At 29.2% G+C, this 25,549-nt stretch overlaps 1 protein-coding gene across 4 annotated transcripts in view; it reads right to left on the bottom strand.

The window, feature by feature from the left end:
• LOC408822 overlaps positions 1-25,549 on the bottom strand; it is a 698,419-nt gene that overhangs the window by 520,036 nt on the left and 152,834 nt on the right. For all 4 annotated transcript variants that reach the window (XM_026440819.1, XM_026440818.1, XM_026440820.1 and 1 more), the window contains exon 2: positions 11,597-11,697. In XM_026440819.1, coding sequence (XP_026296604.1) covers positions 11,597-11,608 — 12 coding nt within the window. In that variant the 5' untranslated portion in view covers positions 11,609-11,697. The remainder of the gene's footprint in view (positions 1-11,596; positions 11,698-25,549) is intronic.

Genomic DNA, 25,549 nt, shown 5'->3' with positions numbered 1-25,549 from the left:
AACAAATTTTTTAATTTTATATCTGTATTAAATCTCAATCTCCTTAATTCTACTTTTTTCTCATTACATGGAATATCATATTTGAAAGAATGAAAATGTGATAAAATTTAGATGAAATAAAATAATTCAATATACATGACAATCTATTTAAAATATGTGTCGTTAGATTAATTAAACAATGTTTTGATAATTTTATCGTATTTCCACAAAATATTCGATAAATTATATATCGTGAAAAATCATAATGAATATAAAATAATACAATAACGAGGTTTTATTCCAATTTATTTATTTTATTAAAAACCGCTTGAAACCAAACCTCTCATTACTTTATACAAAAATTTCCTCGTCGAATATATTCCTACGAATCTTGCAATAATATTAATATTTTCAGAATATTTAATTATATTTCGCTGATATTCCGTTAAATAATTTTAACGGACCGACGCATTAAAAACATTTTCAATCGTAATAAAACACTTTTAAAACCCATCAATTATCTATCATTAACATCGTCTCAAAATTTGTTACCACATAAATCGTCAATTGAATTAATACACTTTTTTCATCGATTTAAAGCAAAATAAACCAAAAATAAACCAATTATCAGTGATATCGATTAATAATAGCAATTAATATAAATCATAATATTTAATTTAATAAATTAATCGAGCATTTATAAATTTATCTTTTTTTTAAATTCATATATTTATAAATTAGAGTATACTTATTTAATAAACTGTACTTATTTAATATTATCGTAATCCATAACTTTGTATCACATATTTACTAACAAAACAGAAGAAACAAACTAATGAATTTCTTTACATTTTTCATCCTCTAAGATGAATACATAAATATTAGAAAGAATATAAAAAATAATTTTTTTTTCGAATAATACTTGTACAAACATTAAATAAAAAGAGAAAAAGCAAATAAACTCTCACAAAACAATTAAATCTTAACTTTTCATCAATACATCTAACTTCTATAACTATTTATTTCAAAAATCAAATTGCAATTTTATTCTTCTTCTCAGAATCTCACAATTTCCGTTTTATAAATTTTATAATGAAATCACCAGCTGTAAATACATTAAAAGATCCTTCACTCGCAGTCAATACCCACGCATCCACAAAATTCCTAAAATCCAATCTTCCCGGGAGAAACGTTCTTCCTTTCAAGAAAGACTTCTTCAAAGAATCTTCGTCTTCCCGATCACGCCACGATTTTGCCACACGCCGTGTACAAACTTGACAGCCTCGCTCCGCCACATACCACCCACTTGTACCCGACGCCTACGCCTCCCCCTCCCTCCTCCTCGTACACGCATACACGTACACAAACACGCGCATAGAGACATTAGACGGGGAGGGCGAAAAAAAAAAAAAGAAAAAAGAAAAAAGAAAAAAGAAAGAGGAAAAAATGTATTTGCCGTCCCAGTTTGCCCCGGTTGGCGTGGCAGGGTGAAAGCTCTTCAGTAAATCCAGCTTAAAGCAGCTGTGTAAACGTTGACCTATATTACAATCACGCCGGCTCGAGTGCTCGGCGACGCCATCGGCCTTCTCGAACCCGCTACAAAGTAACTTCGTGGCGGCTTGGTGCACGTGGTCGGCAGTGTGGTGCGCCTAGCGCGCCTAGTCGAACAGCCTCGACCTTACTACAAGGTGATCTCGTTGAAAATTCGTGGATGGTATTTCTTTCTTTTTTTTTTTTTTTTATTTATATATATAAGGTGTTCCATTAGAGTGATTTTGAGATGAGAAAGGAACGAAGAATAAAAAAAATTATGCTTTCAGCTTTGCTTTTTGGTTATTGGAATAATTGAAAAGTGAAAATATCTATCTGGATAATGAAGAATCATGTATGAACGAATGTAGGATTGTGTGAAGAGTTTACAGAAAATCATTTTGAATTTTTATTATTTATATTATATATGTGTTCATGTTATAAATGATATAGGATATTGCAAATATTGAACAAAGAACTAAGGGCTTTTTCTGACATATCTTAGATTGTTAAGTATTTTTTTTTTTATTTTGTGTACAATTATTCCTTAATTTAATTTTATATTATTTAATAATAATCCGTTCCTTTTTCCTTTACAAATGATGAGATGCATTTTATATAAAACGAATAGCAATGCTATGCAAGCAGAAATTGTAAATTTTTTACAAATTACAGATATCGATGAAAATCTTTTATAAAAATTAATTAAGTATATTATTTGAACTTAATGTATTAATTTTATTACAGGAATGGTACATATTGTATACTAAGTTTTGCACTATTTTTATAAAACATTCTATAAATACAATCACGTTAACATTGTTCTCTTATATTATAATCAAAATTATAAAATAATATATCACATAAATAATATATAATGAATTATTTACTATGAATTGAAAATAAAATAATTATTATTATAATATACAAGTATATACAATAACATATATTTTGATACTTATATAGAAATAATGACAAAATAATATATACTATTATAATACACATATAAATAAATAATTATTATTATTATATTATATTTTCTTTGATAACTTTTATTTAATTTGTTCATATAAAGAGTTTATAAATAATTTCAAATTATAGATTTAAATGGCTCACCCTGTATATCACGATATCCCTCGGCATTGACTTTGAGTCTCCTAGCAAGAAAATCATTCTATATTTACCGCGTTTCTTGACGAAATTTTCATCACTTTCATCCGGTTCACTTCTTCCTGTTCACTGCATTTTGCTTTGCCTCGATGATCACTTTTCGATTCGACCAATCTCTTTCAATCTCGAAATTCGTTTAATTAATGCCAGAAACAGCCAGTCGAACGAACTTGTATATCGACAGATGGATGGATATTTCAAACGGGGAACTTTTTCAGTCTTGGAATTTTCTTCTTCTCTCTTTTTTTTTTTTTTTTTTGTTTTGTTTCTTCCTCGAACTCTCTCTCTTTTTGAAAAAAAGAAAAAATACCGATTTCATCTTAACTTCGACTTGAGGAGTCAAGAAAACCAACTAATTTACAAGTTTTCGAGAGTTTCTCCTTTCGTCCACAGATATTTCAGATCGCGTGACCAAGATTAGTACTTGCAATTGATTTCGTCTTCGAAGTTTTTTTATTTTTATTTTTATTTTCTTCGTTTTTCAAAGAGAGACAAGTTGAATTGACGTTGGATATGTTGATTTTTTTTTTAACTCATATTTCGGATTAGAGCTCGTTAATTTTCTGCTCGAGAAAATTAGAGATTTCAGAGATGGTTCGTCAACTTTGATAACTTTAAAATTGATTCTCATAATATATTAGACTTTCTCTTTATTATTTATATAAATATTGAATTGATTCACAAACGATTGTTATTTTTCATGCTCGAAATAATAAAAAGTAATTAAAAAATACTTATTTCGAAATTCTATCTATATAATAAATGGATTTAATTCAAAAAATACTTTGCGACTGAATTTTTCATACTTCAACAATTACTCTGAGAAATGATCAACTTCCCTTCATGAGAGATAATTGAAGTGGTTATAACCCACTTTTCTTTTCGACCAAATTGTGCAGAACCTGTAACTACGTTTCGCTGAACTTGCTTTCTGAACGCCCGGCAATAGATATCAGACTGAGAAACCTCATCTCATTTTCCGTTTAACGATCAATTTATCGTGAATCACGTGATTTTCACGATAATATCTTTCAATCGCAAGAATTAATCCATTAATAAAATTACGAACGTATCCATCGATCGATGAAAAAAAATTGTAGAATAAAAAATACAAAGAGAATTAATCCTCCAACGTTGCAGAAAATTTCCACGAATTTCTTTCGTGCTCTCTATTTTCAATTATTAACGATTTCTTCATCGAAACGCGGACAAGGAAAATTTCATTTTGACGCACTGTGTGGATTTACATTGATGACCGGTGGTTGCATCGCGTGTCAAAGAATATTTATTTCAAACCATGGCCGGTCGGTTAAATTGCTCGCGAGAGATGCGCATAAAAAATGGCGCGCAACGGCAGCCGCCGCGCAAAGAAAAATGGCACAACTGCACAAGTAAGTACTTCGCTTTACTCCTCCTCACTCTGTTATCTACACTCCAAGGGTTGAGTGGTAAAAGCGGGGAGACACTTAAAGGATTTACGGGTCTGAGAACTCTAGACCGCTCTTGGATTGGCTCGAAAGTACGAACTTGAAACCGAGTGCACGCTCGACGGAAAACAGGGGGAAAGAAAGCCGGGGTAGAGGGAGAGAGAAAGAGAGAGAGGAAAAGAGGGAGAGAGAGAGAGAGAAAAAGAAAAATAAAATCATCGCGGGGATCGAATTAATTTCAATTACGCGGAGTGCAGGTTATTAAGCGGCCGATTTTAAGTTTTAGAGATTGAATAGACGAATATTTTGGAAATTATACGAGGATCATAGCAGAGAAAGTTATGAATTCATCGTAACTGGGGATCGAATTAATTCTAATTACGCGAAGTGCATGTTTCATTTTCATAAAATAAATTAGTTTAGATTAAGAGAATAAATATTTTGGAAATAATGTGAAGATCGTAGCGAAGAAAGTTAGAGATTTTTTGATTTTTAAAGGAGAAATCTTTTAAAATTAGAATTGTTAATTTTTTTTTCTTTGTATTTATTAGTTATTTCTTAGAATCCATTAGGCTTTTTGTCTTTTTGATTTTGATATATATTGTATATATATCGTATATATTAAGGTATTTGTAATTATAAAAGAAACTGAAAAATAGAAAATCGAATTTTATGTATTATATTTTTTATATATTAAATTATGTGTTATCTCTCTATATCTATCTATTTATGAAATTACTTTTTTTAAAATCTTAAATTGAAACAAAACAAAATGTATAATTTAATTTAATTTAATATTCTAATCAATATTTATTTCTTTATATTTACTATTATTAATGTTGATAATATAATGTACAATATACAAATATTTCCTTCATTGTAAATATTATATATATATTTCTAATTGTAGTATATAATTATACAAGATTAAGAGAAAAATATAATATAATTAATTTTCATTAAAGCTTTATAATTAAAATTGAAATTATAAAGAAGTAATTTTAAAATCTTTTTTTTAGAAATAGATAATAAAAAACAATAAAAGTTGAAAAAATCTCAAAAGAATTAAAGATTTTAAAATTAGAAATATTTGGAGAACGTATGTTAATTGTTTTAAAAGTGGAATGATAAATCACTATTGTGATTATTTTAATTATCGTTATATTTTATTTTACTTTAAATAACTTTTTCTTCATCTTGTTTGCATATATCTGAGTTTGCAGTATTTATTAATAATCATTTACAGTATTTATTAATAATGTTGATAATAAAATTTATATTTATATATAACTTTATGTATATATATATATAAAGTGAAGTATGTACGTTCAGGAAATGACTCTTGTTAACTCGATATCTTCGATATTGTTGACGAAGACTATCTTATTAGTTCCTGCGCCATGTTTGCGTTGATCATATTGTGGCCAATATTAAATGCTCGCGATAACAATATTTCATTTTCATTTATTAAATATATATTTATTTATTTTTATTATTATTATTTTAATTATTAAGTTTATAAATGTTTTTAAAAATTAAAAATTTATTTATATTAATAATATATTTGTATAATTTACATTAATTTAATATTATATCATTATAAGAAATAATTGTTTTTTCTGTATAACTTCAATAATTTTAACTTTTAGTACAACATTCTTCGAAAAAGATGTATTATAATCTTCAATTGAAAATTATTAAATGAACAAGCTGGCAAAAAATTCATGTAAAATTCGATGATTTTTAAATTAACGATGAAAAATTTGTACATGCAATGCAAATTTATATAGATAAAATGAATGGATGTTCAAGATTACAAGCAATAATTACAAGATTCATGAAAGAAATATTCACGTCTTGATTAATTGATTCACTTTGATGTATTATAACGTTCAGATGCTGTAAATTAAGCAAGAGAAAAGGATCAAGGATTCTTCGGCCGGTCTTAGTAATAAAAAAGATAGTAAAGAAAGAAAGAAAATAGTAAGAAAAAAAATACAATATTGCTTCCCCGCTTATCTTGATTAGACGGAAAAATTATGAAATTAATAACTCGTTTAAAAAGGAAAAATTTGACGTCAGCATCGTTCGACCATTATATGAAATTGAATTCAGGGAAGAAAAATATTTCAGTAAAAATAGCAATGCTGAAAATTGAAGAAATATCACGTGAAGTGAAAAAAGAAAGAGATGAAATAAAATGCGAATTTTTTAACGTGAATAATAAACGATGGAAAAGAAATACTTTTGACTTTATGTTTATGAAGCAATAAAATAATCGATAATTATGTAGAAATAGTGTTAGAATTATAATAAAATTTATGAGATAAGAATTACAAACTTTTTATGGTAAATTTGATAACGCAAGTAACGTATACTATTTACTTCGAATATTCTCTTTAATCGTATATTTATTGGATTCGATAATTATTTATAATATCTATAAAGCATCAAAAACTGCTACCTTTAAATGTATAATTTGAAACAATAAAATTGACAACAATGAACTTTAAATTCAATAATTCAAATTCAACATGCGCATTCCCGTTAAATTATTTATTAAAATTTAATATTGATACTTGAATCGTATCAAAATTCTTTAAAACGATAAAATTCAAATTGCATAATGAAATTATATAATGCGTTCCCCAAACTAAAATATTAATTTTATTCCAAAATATCGAACCACATTTTAAATAACTTATATACACGTATATGTTACATATTTTGTTGCCATACCGTTATAAAGCAATTTTCTGAATACTCTGCTACCCCTATCGATATCAGCAAAAATACAAATTAGTAATTACCATCATGGAACGTCGATCGATCGAGAAATTGATGGAACATATTTCCACAGACTAGGCCGGCAATTACGCTTATAATCGACGTGCGTAATATTTTATTATGGACGGGAGGTTGGCAGAAGGTTGATAGAAGGGTGAAAAGCTGCCGCTTAGGGAGGCGGTTTGCGAACAGGAGCGGAGCTGAATGTTAAACGCGGCTAGTCTGTTACGTGTGGTTGCAGTTTGGCTTCTTAATGAAAAGCAGCGGCATGGAAACGTCAGGTTTGGTTTACCTTGCAATTGGAAGCACGTCTCCGACGAGACAGGCGTTACCCCGCGTGAACAGGAAAGACGATGGAAGATATGGATTCGGCTTCCTTCATTTTCGTCACCTTGACTCAACTTGACTTGCTTTTATATCTTTCGTGGTAATCGTTGGCCTAACAGTGCGGTCGTGAAACTCGTCACGTGAATTTATCGGAAATTTTTCTTTAGAAAATGAAATCACGAATTAAGATTTTTTTTTTAAACAGAAATTTTGAATTCTGTCCATTTTTGTTTAGTTGTTAAATATAGTTATTAAGAATGATAGATATATTTAAGAGAAGCTTCGTGAGCTTTTTTGCTGGATCATCATTGATACAGAGATGAGAGTCGATAAAAATTTAGATTTCAGAATTGTTTTCATTATTATTTTATGGAAATTTGTATTTTGAATTTGAAAAATTCGTTAAAGATTGAAATGAAAATTTATTAATCCGATAAGTGCTTATCGGTAAGAAAATATATTTTTTTAATTAATTTTTGTTTTTAATCAAAATAAAAATTCTATAGGAAGTTTTATTATTTAAAAATACAATTTATTTCTTATACAATTTGTAAACAATTTTATGTTACACAATATATTATTTACAAAATTATAAGTAATTATTAATTGTATTGCATTATATATTGCGTTCATTCATTATTTTTAATTGCAATCACTTTAAATATCGAGATATTTAAAATAAATATTTACACATTCATTTTATACGATAGATTTTTAAGAAGAAAATTTGAAAAAATTGATTATTAAATATATAAAAAATTATTAATAATTAAACCTGTAATAATTAATTTTCAAAAGTTCTATATGATTTCATTTTTCATTTTCGTGTTTTTTACATGCAATAAAATAATGAATAATGTATAAGTAAAAATTATTTTATTTGATTAAAAAATTTATTATTTACATTTTTCTTTAAATACAGTAAAAAAACTATATTTTGAAGAAATAATCTAAATTTTTTAATATAAGAATAACAATTTTCAAATAAAGTAGTACGAATAAGCATCATATTCGCGTAAAATCAACGAATCAAGCGTGCCTGACTTATACTAATTTATACTACTACTTACACTTTACGTGTACAACACATACTACGTTTAATATTCCATATGTTTAATCAAATCATCTTCTATTATTTCACATTATCATTACTAAAATATGTTGTTAATTAATATCCAATAATAATATCTCGAATATTTATTTCCTAGAATTGATTAACTCGTTCTCCAATCAATTTTAAACACGCTGTAAACTCGAGGAAGTATCCGAGAAAATAGGTTAAACCGATCAGACACGAGGAAGAGATTCCGCCAAATCCCAGCAGAATCTAGATCTCGCGCCCGAGCTTAAGTCGATTTCAACCAGACCTTGATACCCCCCCTCCCTTCTACTCCTCTCACAAAACTAATTTTCCCCCTCATATTTAACTAGGGAACTCCAATCACGGTATAACTCGGCAACCAGTCACAAAACAATCCCCAACTAATCAGAGAAACGCAGAAGTACTATGGCTCGAGGACCCATACATCAACCACCCCGGAAAACAACAACCACCTGTACCTCCCATAAAAGTACCAACATGCCAACAAACACATATTTAAGAAACAGGTCTTCCACAGTCTTTCCCCTTCCTTACACGTCGCACGACGTTGCTTCCAAGTCGAACGGCCACCCCCTTAACGAGTCCTTAATGTCACGAGGGAACCGACAGCGACCTCGTCCACCGCTGCGTCTCAGAGAATTCTGGCGCAGGTGCGTGTCGCGTGTTATCGACCAGCGATAAACGGTCGGCCAATACATCGATGGAACATGTGCGAGAGCCAGCAAAGGGATAAGTCGGGTGGCGTTGGCCGCCAACCATCAAAATGGATACTCGTGCCGGGCTTTAGCCGTCCAATTAGCTCCCTCGCGGATAATGTTCACTCTTTGACCATAGTGTATCGTGTATTCTTCGATTGATTCTGTTCGAGGTTGATCGAGACGTTATTCCAGACGTAGAAAGAAATTATTGGCGAGTGAAGGAGATCAACGAAAGATGAGGCTAAGCATGGATAAAATGTATAAGTCTAATATGAAGTGGACATTGAGGAAGGATTTATTTCATGATACTTTTTATTAAAATATTTTTCTCTAATTTAATATTAGAGATTCGTTTATTTGTTGGAAAATATATTTGATAATTTTAGATATAGATGTGTATTTGATCGGGATTTTTCGATTGCATCATGGTTCAGACAAGATTATTATTAGATTAAATTATTAGAATAAATTATTTGTTTGCATTTTTTTAATTTATAGAAGCTTTATGTTTTAAAGATATTTTTTAATTTCGAAAAATGTTAAATATTATAATTATTTAGATAATATTAATGATAAATATAGATATGAATATTGGGATAAAATTTAAAATTGTATAATTATTTTCTAATAATGAAAAAAATCTTTAATCTTTTTTTAATCTTTTTAATTGTTTACTCTTTCTTAATCTTCTTGTCTTCATATTTAAAAAATATAAAACTTACTATAAAATTGTAAAATTAATTTTTAAAATGTTACAAGAACTTCAAAATTTTATTTTTTCTCTTTTTATAATATTTCTCATTTAATATTGAAAATTTTAACATATCTTTCTATTTTTTTAATCCTTATTTTTATTATATATTAATTATAGTTCAAAGAAATCTATAATTCAAATTGCTTCAATCAAAAGTATTTTTAAATAGTAAAATACATTATTTATTAAAAACACAAATTAAATTGTTATAAATTATTGAACAAAAGTTATAATTTAATAAGAACAATAATTTTTAAATTAAAGAATAAATTTGACCATTTTATCAAGGATTCTTTAATCAAATTCAGATTCATAACATTATCATAGAATACAACTTTCGTTCGCTATTAAAAATCATGAATAATAAAATTTTTGAAGCATTCAAAACGTTATAAAAAGGTGAAAAAATTTTATTCAATCCTTTATTTTTATCTAATTCTCTTAATCAATTCTCAAATCAAACAATGATTCGTATAATCATGATGTATTGAATTGTAAAATCATTAACTTATAAAAAAAATCATTTTATCATTTCATTAAAATGAATTCCATTGTTTGCAATTGCTAAAAGAAAACGTGCATCAACGTATGTACGTAGTTCTCAACGACCGTTTGATCCAGAGTGGCACGTAGTACGTGGCCGTCCTGGGTGGAGATATACGAGGAACGAATATCCGGAAGGGGCGGTCTGAAACTCTGGACTCTGTCCATTGTGAAGAGAGAACAAAGTACCTCTATTTCTCGCGTAACACGGCTAGTGTTCGTGCATGCTTACAAACAAGCCTTTCCTCGAAGGCCTAGTGACCGATGAGGCTCGAGATCGAGAAAGGGTTATTCTCCAGAGGAATAAGCTCGACAATGCTCGAAAGGAAAGATCAATGATGATGTATTTTGATTAAATCAAAGTTCTAATCACGATGTTATAAATTTTCAATCGAAAATATTAATAAATTGCGTTCTAAATATAATAAAAAAAATATTCTCTTATAAATTTTTCTTTCGTTAATTAATAAAATTAATTGAATTATCAAACTGAAATATCGTGATATGTACTATCTTTTTCTGAATCTTATCATGAAAAATGATACAAATGATTTGCACATGGTCAAAATCGAAGCAATATTTCGTTGCAAAATTGATAAGTACACGAATAATTGTTTCTTTAATTGTTCAATTGACACATATATTAATTACAAACTGTATTAAATTTATTTAATTAAATTCGATCTTTAATTTAATCTTTGCTATTTCAAATACAAAACAATGTATTAGGAAATAAAAGATCTTTAAATAAATCACTACATATCGAACGATATAAACCTTCCTCAGTTAACAAATTTAGACATAGCTATATTAATGAATTATATCCCCATCGAACATTTTATAATTACAATACTCATACTATCTATCTATTTACCCATAAATATTCGTTACACACAAATCTACTGAATATAACATAATAAACCTTATTATCGAACCTTCTCGAAAATCTGCAGAAGCAATCTTTCTCTGCGACCGGGATGAAAAACGAGTTACGATGCGGTATATTCGTGAACAAAGTGATAACTTTGATATGAAAATCCGAGAGGAGAAAATCGTTGACGAGGGTAAACGCGGATAAAGGAACGCGGCCGTTAACCGAAAACGGATGAGACCCCACGTAGGACACGCGAGGTTCCATGCTAACGAAACTAATTTCACTGTCGTCCACTTATTAAGATCAAGACGGAAACTTGTCGAGGGACAGGGTGTTGGCATAGCATTGCATAAGGAGCAACGAAGCGTCTATGGTTTAACATTGTTTTAGCGTCAATTTACTTACCGTGGCTGCCATGGAGAGATGAGGGGCGGCTCGGACGGTGGGATCTTAGGCTTCACTAAGCGAGCCATAGCCAACCGGAATCTGTACTGCCTTTTGACATTCTGAAACAGAAATTTATTCCGATAATACGTTTCATCGCATCGTTAGAATATTATTTTACAATATTATTTAGAATAATTATAATTTTTCCTTGTTCTTTTTCTCCTTTCATTGAGAATAAATGTTATCGATCGGTATAAAATGGCTCGTTTTTATTCGATTATCGAATGATATCGAGGATATAGAAAATAAAGAATGGTGAAGAAGAGATATTAAAAATGATAAGGCGGCGAGAAAAACGAGCATTGTATTAATTAATAATCAATCGATATTTGTTTTTTAATTGGATGATGAAAATCGAGCAATGAAAAGGTTTTTAGATTTTCGTGTCAACGTTAAATCTCCAAGATAGATTAATTAATTATCGTATGCATCGTTATTTAGATTAAAACGGAATAATTATGATAATTCATTTATGGATGAGTTGAAAGTTCTTGCGTGATTTGAAGATGTTTTTAATTCTTATTTGCATTAATATTTAAGTAAAGTATGGGATATTATCTGAATAATTTGTCAAAAAGAAATTGATATTAATCAAAATATAATTTATATATAAAATAAAATTTTTCTTTCGATGATAAATTATTATTTTATTTATCTATTTCTAATTTTTCGTAAAGTAGAAACTTTATACTTTTATCATTTGTAATATTCTTATTCTTGAGGCGATGAAATTTTTATTTCAATCGTTGATTAATGTCATTATTTCCTAATAGTTTTTGTAATGAAAAAAAATAATTTACACTGTGTTGCGAAAAAAAAACATGTATATAAACAAAAATTTAAACTTTATCTTAAAAATATTATAATTTAACCGCTTCACATATTTTATTTTCTAATTTTTAGCAAATTAATTGATTATTCGATAACTAAGAGAAGATACTATAATTGGGTCATGTATCCTATAATATTATAATCTCTATTTAATAATTAATGTATACTATATATAAATTAATTAAATCAAAGCCTATTGATATAAATATGACAGTTAATTTACATTTTTAAATGAATATTAATAACACAAATAGTTTCTAATTATAACATTAAAAAAAATAAATAAAAATAGTAGAATTAAATTTTAAAAAATTCTTTATTTCATATTTTATTTAATATTTTTTCGATATGTATACATATAATTTCAAATATTCACAGATAAGAGCAACTCCTTTTCATACTTATAAATCACGCCAATTATTTTTTTCGACATTTTTAATCAAGACTTCACGTACCAAACGTCATTGTCAAAAGAATAAATCGCACAAGAGAAACATCAAAAAGCCTTCCATCAACGTATTATCTATATAGTATTCCCAAATATCGAACCATTTTTTTCTCAAAATTGATCTTACCAGATCGCTTGACAAAGAAAAAAATCAATTTCGAAAATTCGACTTCGGATAAGACGGAGCAGAGACACGTTGAAAGGTAATCGTAAATTAATTTCGAGACGAAATTCGCCTGGCGTTTAATTACGCGTTTTAATTTGAAGCCTCGCGAAAGTGCTCTCTTTCCCTATCCTTGTTGTCGTGGTCGTCGCGTAACCAGCCAACGTCCCTTCGTTTCTCACGCCCTTTAAGAGGGGCTGTATTTTAAGCTAACCGGTAATTAAAAGAATTACGTCTTCGTTCGGCAAAGGTAGCAAACTGGCGCGTCGTGAATAAAATGGGACGAATTTTAACCCTTTCTTCGTTGACGGTTTAATTAGACCTGTTCGCCGCGCGTGAAAATCGACCTTATTGAATTTTAACTTTGCTTGAATTCAAGACTCTGGACGAATCTTCTTGGATTTAATACAGTCTTGGGTAAAAATAGTGTTTGGGATGAAAATATTTTGAGAAGTTTTTTAATCGTGTTAAATTATCTCCTTATAATATTTGAGGTAAAAATACTTTTAAAAGTCTTATTTTTTTTTTCCGTCGTGTTAAATTATTTCCAAAATTAATTATGCATATTTGTAGATAATTTTAATTTCATTTGAAATTGAACTATATTTTTGAAAATGAAATTTAATACAACTATTTCATTTTGCAACATTATATATGTGTATAAATATACATAAAACATAAAACCGTATTTTAAATTTTGTTACTTTATATTAATATTTTGATGAAGTAAAATAATTTAAAAATTTAATACATATTTAGAACATTTAAAGTGAGAAATCTTAAGAAAAAAATTCTATTTATATTTAAATATGTACAGAGTTCAGAAATCAATCAATGTAAATTATTATTAACTATTAATAAATGAATTAAGTCAATACTAAACTAGTAATTACTGTTGTTAACTATGTGAGCGATTTCCAAAGGATGTGACTTACTTAAAAATAAGATATATCTTTGCATGGGCATTTGTAAACAATTTATTAAAGAAATAAATTTGCTTTACGCAGTTTCGAATGAAATTCAAAATGCATAATTCTTGATACGAGTTTGAAATTCGACATCCCAATTTAAATTTTTCTTTTCAAAATTGAAGAGAATTCAATGATATTCAATCGATCGATAAAGTCAAAATATATCAATTATTATATTTTTCAATTAATATATTTCGATAATTATTTCCATTTTCGAAAAACAATAAAAACAAAAGTTCATTACTTGATCCTAGTATATTATAATAACTTTTACTAGATTATCCTAATATCATCCATTTTATAAAAAATAAAGAAATTTTTACACAGAAATTTATTGATTGATTTTTGAATATTTTATACATGTTAAAAATTTCTTTCGATTAATATTCCAAAAATATTCAAAGAATCAATGATTCGAGAAAGAATTTTAGGCATCGGGAGGAACATACATGCGAAATATTTGGCTCCAGAATTACCAGAGGCTCAAAGTTTGATTGGCCGTGAACGGTATATCAAGACGAGGCGGAGACACAACTTCAACTTTGCGCGCTAACATCCAACCCGCAACTTCGCGAAGTCACGAACAAATTGGATTTAAGGTTGGCATCTTTTCGGCTAACACGCGCATAGATGTTTACCCTTTCGAACGTCTCAACTCAAACAGTAATTAATTGGTTGGAACAGTTTTGTCGTTTAACATTGACGGAGCGAACAGTTGTGTAACTTCATTCCAATGCATGGCAAGGATGTGAAAGGATAATTAAGATAAAATTACGAATAAACTAATGATCGATTTTTCATTAAATGAACCGTTACCTTTTTCAATCTCGCGATGAAATTATGATTCTTTTTTTTTTTTTTGCACGACGATAATTGAAACAAACACGCGATGTGATCAATTTTTAATTTGAAATTCATTTCAAATTACGTTTATCGGAATGATTAAGTTCAGCCACACTGTAATAAAATTATATGGGACTGAATGAAATCTCTTTGTAAATTTCTATAACAAATATATACGATATTATTTAGATAAAATACAAAATTATTTTTCATTTCTTTTTTCTCTTTTTATTCATTTTATTTTATTTCATTAATTGTTCTCTATATATACTTTTGCAAAAAGATTGATAATTTAATTTATATTCTCCCTTCGCATCATGCAATTTTTAAATGAAACGTTTTTTTATATAACATAATATTTTACATATTTAAAGAGTATATCATCCCCTATTGTAATAATTCTTTGTTGTTGAAGCAATTCTAATTTTTTTTAAATTACATACATATTTGAATTTTTATATTTACATCAGACTTACGTTAAGATTATCGAAAATATTCTTTTTCAACTCATTATTCGCATGATAATTTTCAAGAAATTATATAAAATCATAAAGAAATATAACTATGTTATACATTAGTACACAACAAATACGATTCCATTTAAAAGAAAAAAAATATCAATAATTTTTTTATACACTCCTTCATATTCTCATCTAAACTCTTATAATTCTTTATAAAGAGAGAGTAGATCGCAGCAGAGGAATGGATAAAATTTTAACTTCAAAGTATCCAGTAACGGCAAATAAACGTAAATAAATGTCGACCATTTAGTTACTTTTTCAACGATTTTTCCAATTCCAATCCCAAATTCCCACTCCCCTCTTACAATTATCATTTTTCCAATTCCACCGATACTACATAATTAACTCGTGGTCTATTCGTTCGCACTTGCCACTACAAATCGATCAAATTACCCCAACACTCACGGCCACTATATCCATCTACGCAACCAACAACACCCGAATCCCACCCCTCCGCCAACCATATCCACCGAATCACCTAATCATTCCGCATTCAACCGTCCTCTCTGTATCTCGCCGTGAGCAGTCGCAACCAGTCGAAACGAACACGGCATTATCCCGCCGCCAGTGTCCGATTCGTGGGACATCGAGATCGTTCTCACCCCCTCCTTCCTTCCCCTCCCCTCCTCTCCCCCAGCCAGAACTGGAGAACGCCACGACGAGTTCGATTTCGAGGGGGAGGAGGAGGGAGCATCGGTGTTCCATCGGTCTGCTTCTTCCCCCTTTGTCTCTCTCTTTCCCCAGCTGCACCCGTTACATCCATATGCAAATTTATTCTGCGAGTGTGCGCGCGCCCGCCTACTACGCCTACACGCGAGGCAGCGCGGGGCCTTCTCGCGCTTGTTGTCGGTGCAGCGGAGAGGGTCATAAATTAAATGATGTAAATGCTCTGTCCACCCTCTGTCGCAGAGGAGAGACGACACACGAGCTCTCTCTCTCTCTCTCCTTCTATCCACCCCTACCGCATCCCACGTTTCTCCGTCCCACTCTCACCGTTACATCGGCCCTCGAGTGACCTCGACGATCCACGCCAACCCCTGACCAGACCCCTTCTGACTGATTATAATTATCGGGGCGTACCCTGCAGCTCGCCTCGCATGGATGAGGAGGAAAGATAATGCCCGAGTGCTATTGATTCGGATGCGCTTAACTGCCGTCGAATTGCCCAAGTGTTCACCGACCGAGGGCGAGTCTTAGATGGTTATGATTCGGATATATCAGTCAATGTTATGTATCGTGCATATGCGTTGTCGTTTTTACTTAGGAATTTAAGATTAAGGGTAATGAGTTTTTGTTATAAATTCTGTCGAATCACTATCGATATTTGAACGATTAATAATAAAGTCAATAAGAAAGTCGATGTTAGAAATTTTTGATTGGTGTTTGATATTTATTTTTATTGTTAGGATGAAATGTGTCTTCGAACTTGAATAGTTTGTTTTTGATAACAGTAAAGAAATTTTATTTTAAATAATAGGTATATATAGAGTCGAATCATGTTTTTTAATACAATGAATCGATACATATGGATCTCTATTGTCAACAAAAGATTATGATTTCATGATTTCATGATTTTTATTTTACATAATCTATATGTGCACGACAAGTATCAATTTTTATCTGAAACATTTTTTCCCAAAGTCAAATGAGATATTTAAAGTGATCAATATTTAAAATCATCCTGTATATTAAATATATATATTCTATTTACATTATCTTTTCGATTATTATTATTTTTTTTAAATTTAGAAAGAAATATTATAAAATTAATAAAATTTTTAAAAATGAAAGTGACTATATTTAAAATCTCATAAAATTCTGTATCAATTATTTGAATTACTTTTTTTAATTATTATTTGTAAAATGATATCTTAATTTTACTACCACAAATGAAATTCAATTTCGATTTCCTATGTATTGTTACATAATTTGCCTTCCAGCGGAAACACATTACCATCGTTTTCGTATAGAACTTCATTAAGAGAATCGATCGTGACTGGAAACAATTATGCGGCTATCCACGCGTGATCTGCCTTGCGGTGACAAATAGGATATCGAGTTTTAAATTAAAAAATATTCGGGCAAAAATATAAGATATAAAATATACGTGTATATACACATTTATTGTTACTAATATACGTGTACATATTTGTATAACAATTTAACTCAAATCCAATTCGAAAATTAAATTAAACATATAGTTTATTAAACGTAATTCGAGATCATCAAGATATAAATAATACAAACAATCATTATCATTGTTTAAAAAAATGAATTAAAAAATACATGTATGAATATGTTACAATTTTTGAATTTAATCGGTGGATTTATTCAAGAAATAAATAAACGATTAAATGGTAGATGTTAGTATAACAGATTATCCTAAAGATTAATGGCCAATCGAAGAATTCAAGTTATATGCAGTATTCCATTATGGAATATAAAGAGCAGATTATTTGAGAGATAAATATGGACATGATCCCCGTATATCTCCGCTATTAATAAAATCCTTTCGATCTTTTTAATACTAACGTTTGCTTTCAATAAGTTTGAAGAGATCGTCGTTGAGTAATGTATTCAATAAAATTCGGCAATATGCAAATCTGAAAAGCTTCCCATGGATCTCTCGCAAATTCGACAGTGTTCCAATCCACTCTGCGATCCTGCCTTCCTTCTTTTCAATTCGATATCCGATTCATCGGAAATAACCGGCATCAACCTTTATTCAGCTCGCTACAAACTTTCTCGTTTTTTCTTTTTTTTTTTTTTTGGAATCTTGCTCTAATCTTACTCGATGAGAGTAAGTAGTCTCTTTCATGTATGTATTTATACGATTATAGATAGATGAATCGGAATTTCATTTGATCATGTTTTTAAAATATACAGGAAATTATTAAAAAGGAATATATAAAAAAGAAAATATTGATATATACATTATACTATACTATTTGATGTATGAAATAAAAATATTTATTATACGTATTTATAAATATTTGTCAATTTTTTGTTTTAAAAATTAAATTTTATGACTATTTTAAGATAATCAAGATTTCTTAAACAATAATTGTAGTTTAAGAAATTAGTCTAAAATTATTTCAAATAGATTAAAACAATATAATAATATGACATTTATGATATTTTATTTGTTACACAATCAAATCAATATTTCCCTATTTGGTTATATATGGAGATTCTTTTAATTAATAAGTATATTATATTTATTTAAAAAATATATTATATTTATTTAAAAAATATATTAAATTAAATACAATAAAAACCAAATAAGATTAATAGAAATACAATATGTAATGGAATTACTTTAAAAGTAATAAATCAATGAAAAATACTTTAAATAAAGTGAATAAAGTTTCAAAAGAAAGACATTTTACATATCTTTTTGAAAATAGATGAAAAAGAGATATATTTTTCGATTATTCGATCTATAAAAAATATTAATCAATTTATATGAACAATAATTATCATTGCTAATTAAAATTACTTAATTTAAATTTTCCAAAATTTATTACGTAAAAGAATTAAAAAAAAAAAACGACAAAAGAACTTTATAAAGAATTATAACTATATTAACTAGACGCTATGTCAAATTATGTGTATCGAAATCAATTTTTATCTAAAATATTTTTTATCAAAATCATTATTTATGAAATGAACGTAAATCCAATTACGTGTCTCATTTCACGTAACATAAAATACAATTAACGAGTTGCCTTAAAATTGTCTAAAACACAAAACACTCTTCCTGTTTCCCTTTCTTTTCGTTCATATATCCCGAAATATCGCGCTTAATCGTCCCATTAACGCCCATACCGCTCATCACCATCAACAATTCATGCAACACAACCCCTACCAGATCCATTCGTCGGCCTCAAAGCGCAGCCTCGAAACAAACTGTCACCACGACGATTTACAAGAACACTTTTGCAACATCAAACAGACTAGGCGATAATTTCGCGAGCACGGTAACACGCCCGCTTTAGCCCGGCGCAGTTTTACGAAGTGGCGCGAACTAGCGGCGAACGACCGCTTTCATAGTGATACACACGCAACAGGCCATCACCGTTCATGTTACGTGCCCGCTTTCACGCCTTTAACATCGTCGTAACTCGTCGCGAAAAACTCAATTATCCGGCCGCGAAATATTCGAACCGATAACGGTGATGCGGCCAACGAGTTCAAGTGGCTATCAATTATGGCTTCGTCGTTATCATATCCGAGGCCTCGTTAAAGCAGAAAAGGGGAGGGGGGAGGGGGAGGAAAAAATGAGCGAAATTAACGAGATAATACGCGTATCAGGTATGTGTTGTTTCTGCGAAGATTGTCGGGAAAAGATTAATTCTCAATAATTTATGTTGAAAGTTGAAGTTTGGTATTGGAGTTGGAAATTGCACGATGGAAATTGTTTGGAGATGAAATAATATAAGACAAAATAGCAATTAACTCGTTTCCAAGATGCATAACGTTCAGATATGGATTCTTAAGGATGTTATAAAATTTTTATGCAATTTTTATTACATTTTATGAAAATATCCACGATTTTTAACGACATTTCATATTTTCCCTTATAATTTTATTTTGATCGATTGGAGTATATGAAATTTTGAATATGAAAAATTGAATAGTATTTCTTGATTCATAATTTTTATTAAATTAAAAAATAAAAGGTTTTAATCTTCTTATTTTTAATATTTTAAAGAATTTTTTAAATAATAAAGAAATATAATAATATATAGCATAATATAAAATTTTTATTAATTATTAAAGAAAATTGATTTTGATAAAGCAATATGTATATGATATTATATATTACATTTTTTGATAAATTCATTTTATAAGGATAATATTTTGTAAAATTTCATATTTACAAAATATTTTATTCTCGTTTGAGTATAAATTAATATAGATTAATTACTTAGATGTTTTTAATCGTTTATAATTTATGAATTTGAAAAATATTTAAATATAAATATTTTTAAGAAATGTACTTGCTATGTTTTTAAAGTGAATGTTCTAAATATATATATTAATTTATTATAAACAATTTATTATATTTTGATCGAATTTTGAATTTACAAGATAATAATAAAATTATCAATATATAAATTTATATCTTGAAAAATATAATTTTAAATATTAATATATAGACTATATAATAATAGTTTTAAAATGTTTACGAAATTTAAATAATTTAAAAAGTGAAAATAGAAAATTTATTAGTTTATATTAATAAAGTGATTCATAAAATCTACGTTATTTTTTCATTAATTTATTGTTATTAGTATAGTTATATATGCTATTATATATTGTTAGAATGACAAAGAAAAGTTGAAAAATTCGAAAAATGAAATGTAATACAATAAAAAAATAATGAAATAATAAAAAGAATATGATTAAATATTTAAAGCAATATTATGATATAAGATTGTAAAATTCCAATTTATAGGAAATAAAATATTTTAATTGAAAAATGCATCGAACAATGGAATTAAATCGTAACGATATTATTACTATAAATAGCAAACATGAAGAAAATTTAAAAAAAAAAATAAGATAAACGAAGAAATTTAAGCAAAAGAAAAAAATAAATAAATAGAAACTTATCAGTGAAAAAGAAAAACATACAAAAAAAAATAAAATGATAGAAAAAATTTTTATAAAATATATATATATAAGCAAATCAAGATTCTCAATTCTTCACATCAAATATTCAAATACTCATTTGAAAGTAAGAAACTAGTGGCGCTAGTATCGCTAGTATCTCGTCGAGGAAAATGGCCGCGCTCCATTGTTTTACAGCTAAACATCTTAAGTACGATTCAAAAACGAATTGCTCTGTGTTGTCCCATTTCTATTTGTCGGGACACGTCTCTCATTTTCCTCCTCGCACGTTTACCACTCCTCACCACGCCTACATCACTTTTGTAGATCTCTCTCTTTCTCCCACGGAGCTTTAATCGCGCGATTAAATTACATCTCTCGCGAGGAAGACGTACCACCGCGTGGCGCTTCACGGCAGAACGAATTTACCCTGTCTTTTACATTCGTTAAGCTTGTTCCGCCACGAAGACTTAATTAAACGACTCGACGAGTTGCTCGTGGACCATGTGTATTTATCCTTTGAACGTAGAGACAATTTTATGAATTACCTTCAACTATTTTCACGACCGGCGCTCGTCAAGCGTGCACCAACGTCCTTTCTTCGTGATGGGTATTTGAATTATGCTTACCTCGAATATTCGTCGGTCTTGGATTTGAATAATCATCGATAGTTAATTTAAAAGTTTCGAATTTACTTCTTGGATGAAGAACAAAGTATGGAAATATTATTTGTAACTATACCAGTCTGTTTATAAGAAATGAAAATTTTTAGATTTTATATTTGTGTGAATTTAAAATATTGTTGAAATTCGAATTAGAAATTATTTTTGCCAAAATTCCATAAGAATTTTTTTTTTTTTTTGAATCTGGAATCAATGAAATTGTTTAAAAGATACGAAAAAATAATGGAACAAAATGCAAATTGATAAAATTTTTATTTACACGGAAAAAACACTCAAATTACAAATTTTTGTATATAATGCACTTTTTTTCATTGTAGAAAATGGATAATAATTACCAAATTTAATTTAAAAAAAATAATTATTATAATAAAAAGAATCTTGACCAAGATTAATAACTTAAAAAATTTAAAACGTCTCTTATCCCCAATTCTACCATTCTGCTTGATCCTCAAATTCCACCACCACTTAATACTCCACCCTGGAAAATCGTCATCCCCCTCCCTCGAACAAACTCAAAAACGCTTCTATTAACGTATCACCCCTACCAACGCTCCTCGACATCGTTATTAGCGTCACGCATACTCTTCACCGAATCTTCTCAGAAATCCAATCGAGAAGGAAACGACGAAGCCGTGCCGTGGAAGCCGAGTAGTAGTCTCTCGAAGATCGAGACGTTATCCTCTCGCCACGACAGAGCTAAAATATCCCTGCAAATAACTCGAATTCTATCTGGATTTCCATCGAGCGGATCGAACCAGGTGGAACAGCAAGGGTGAACAGAGTGGAAGGTTCGTGGAGATCGGGGAATTCGTGGTAAAAGAACGAGAAAGCTGGCTGCTTACGTATTCGATCACGTAAGTACACACGGGAGAAGAAAAAAAGAGAAGCAAACGATGATCGTGCACGCTGGTCTGTGGAGACGGCGGCGCACATTCTCCTTCAGAGGATACAGGGTGTTCCCGAAATCGTGATACGATCGAAGAGAAGGGGATACTTGATTTGAAAATGAATCGAGAATAGAATACTCTATTTATATGAATTTGTCGTGGAACAAATCGGATTCGTAGCTGTTCATGTAAATAAGAATTCCAATTTTCGTTCAATTAATAGGAATTTAATAAAATATTTTCTCCAAAATGTACAATACTCAAATATTATAAATTTTGCAAATACAACAATCGTTAATATTAAGACTTTGATATATATGAAGGATTTTTTTGTTGCGATATCGCGATTATATCTAATTTTAGTTTCTTAATCGAAATAAGAGGATTTGTTTTATTGATATTTTTTAAAAATAAATTATTTAACATTATAATATTAATAAACTGAATCATAATCGTAATATTAAATAAATATTATAGCATTGAAAATTTTAATTTACTGTAAACACAGAATAATGATGAGCAAATTAAGTAAGTGAAACAAATTATCTGTATATATCTAGATACGATATTAAATTTAATTTTCTCAACAAAATTTTGCTTTATTTTCTATTAATTTTTAATACAAATTCGATAAATATGCAAATCATTTTAAACACTATTTTATAAACTTTCCAATATTTAATATTTTTGAACGATTTTGATGCTTTTGATACTTTTGTTTTTCTCGATTAATCTACATTTTTTATTTTTGTAGAACTAGAATTTTATGATAAAAATTCAACCTTTTGATATTGATGCATTTATCTAAGACACTTAACACGTTCCTCTACGTTATACATGCTACAAGAAAATCCGTTAGAAAACTAAATAGAGTAGTAGCAAGTTGCCGAGCATCCACAAACTGAATGACACAAGGGTAAAGGGATTAGGCTTCGAGCTTCAACTAATCCTCCAGAGAAGCTCATCTGCATAGAAGTAAAATTTTCATATACGAGGAATTCCGAACAAAACTTCTTATCACGTTAACGATTTGATATTATTGAATGCATAAAACTTAAAACAAAACTCTTTCTCCGATATACAGAAAGAAGGAATCTTTTCGTCCCGCAATTCATTCATAGATACCAACCAATTCAGCAAAATAACGAGAATAGCAGTGTAACTAAAACGATTTATTATACTGTAATCAACTTCCACGAACGGGAACAAAACCAATTGCAATCGACGCCTTGAATAAAAAATTACCATCTCAATCACGATTTTGGTAACATCGAAATCATCCATTTTCTGATCCATCCTGTACACCGGAATAAATACACGCGCACGCAAGAGTATTGGTTCGCACGCTAAGCGACGTCGAACGGCGAGAATCAAAATCCTGGATCGCGGCGAGGCTGAATCGCACGTGGAATTTTAAACGGTCGAAGAGGACAGAGATATGCAGCCGGAAGCGAGAACAATTTGTACCGGTCTTTCGAAATATACGAATAATCGAGGATAGCATGCCAATGGCGGAAAATATTTCCGGCAAAATCCCCAAAGAGGTTCGGTGCACATGTACTCTTGATCCTCTGTTCCACCCTCTTTCGTTTTTCCTCTCCTTATTCTCGGATTTTCCTTTTTTTTTTTTTTTTTTTTTAGGAAAAGGAGGAGTTTGTTCCTTTTCTTTTTTTTTTTTCCCTCTTTCTCCACGCTCTCCATGGTCTGACAGTTTTTGCTTCAGAGTGCTTCAAAAACGAGGGGAGGAGGAAAAATTGAATTTTAAAATTCGACACCGCGACAAATTTTATTGTTCCACGGGAATCGCGCGAATTGATTTAACCCTTGCGCTTCTTGAATGCTTTCCTCCGGCTGGAATGGTTTTTTGCACGCGCGCGGAATGTTAATTGGGCGTAATGGGGCCGGGGTGATTGTGGACAGGTGGTAATTGAAATGAAGATGGAAAGTTGCTGCGATTCGTAAATTTTTGACGAGGTTCATTAGATGATGATTTTTGGATAACGATTAATTTGATAAGTTTTATGATACGTGCATATATATAATATTTTTACACGATATATATCAAAATACAAAATGTTTTTTGTGATGTGATAAATATCTATAAATTAATTAAGATACTTGGAAAGAATGAAAAATTGGATAAAAAAATAGGAGCATGGAAAAAGAGGATATATATTCATATTACAAATTTGTGTACAAATATTATCAAGTGGTTCTACAAACAAAATGAATGCGAGATATAAATATACACTTTAGAAGGTTGATTGAAATTAATGATGATTTTATCTCTCATACGGCAAAGATTGAAGCAAATAAATTTCATATTATACTCAATTTGTATAATATAAAAAAAAGAAAAAGAAATATTATAAAATAAATCTTAATTTATAATTAGATAAAGAATAATTTGTATGAATAACTTATGATAATTCTATGAATTTATTTTTACTTAATTAATAAAAATATAATTGCGTAGTTTGTATTTTTTGATTTTATTAATTTATTACAACATGAAAAAAATGAATAAAGAAAGAAAGCAGAGAATCTTTTATAAGATAAAAAATTGATTTTGAATCAAAGTTTAAAAAGATCAAATTTTATTAAAATTAAACATTTTATTTATCAAGTTATAACTAATTTGAATCAAGCAAAGCGAGATAGAAAGCATAGCAATAGCAGTGCAACGAAGACATCTTACTTTTTTCCATCTCTCTTCATTAAAGAAAATTTACATTAAATAATGAATAAGCTTTAACCAATTCTTGTATTTATATTTTTAAGCCTCAAAAAAAAAATTAACATCTTGTATATACATCTTCAAGAGAAAAAGAGAAGAATGCCAAGTTTCAAAACATCATAAAATGTCGGATTCAAATTTTACGGATCTAAAAAAAAAAAAAAAAGAAAGAAAGAAAAAGAAAAAAAATCAAGTTTCTTGTTTCCACACT

The sequence above is a fragment of the Apis mellifera genome, linkage group LG5 (assembly GCF_003254395.2).
Source record: "Apis mellifera strain DH4 linkage group LG5, Amel_HAv3.1, whole genome shotgun sequence".
Lineage (NCBI taxonomy): Eukaryota > Metazoa > Arthropoda > Insecta > Hymenoptera > Apidae > Apis > Apis mellifera.
The sequence above is the reverse complement of the archived record's forward strand: the minus strand, read 5'-3'. Positions and strand labels throughout refer to the sequence as shown.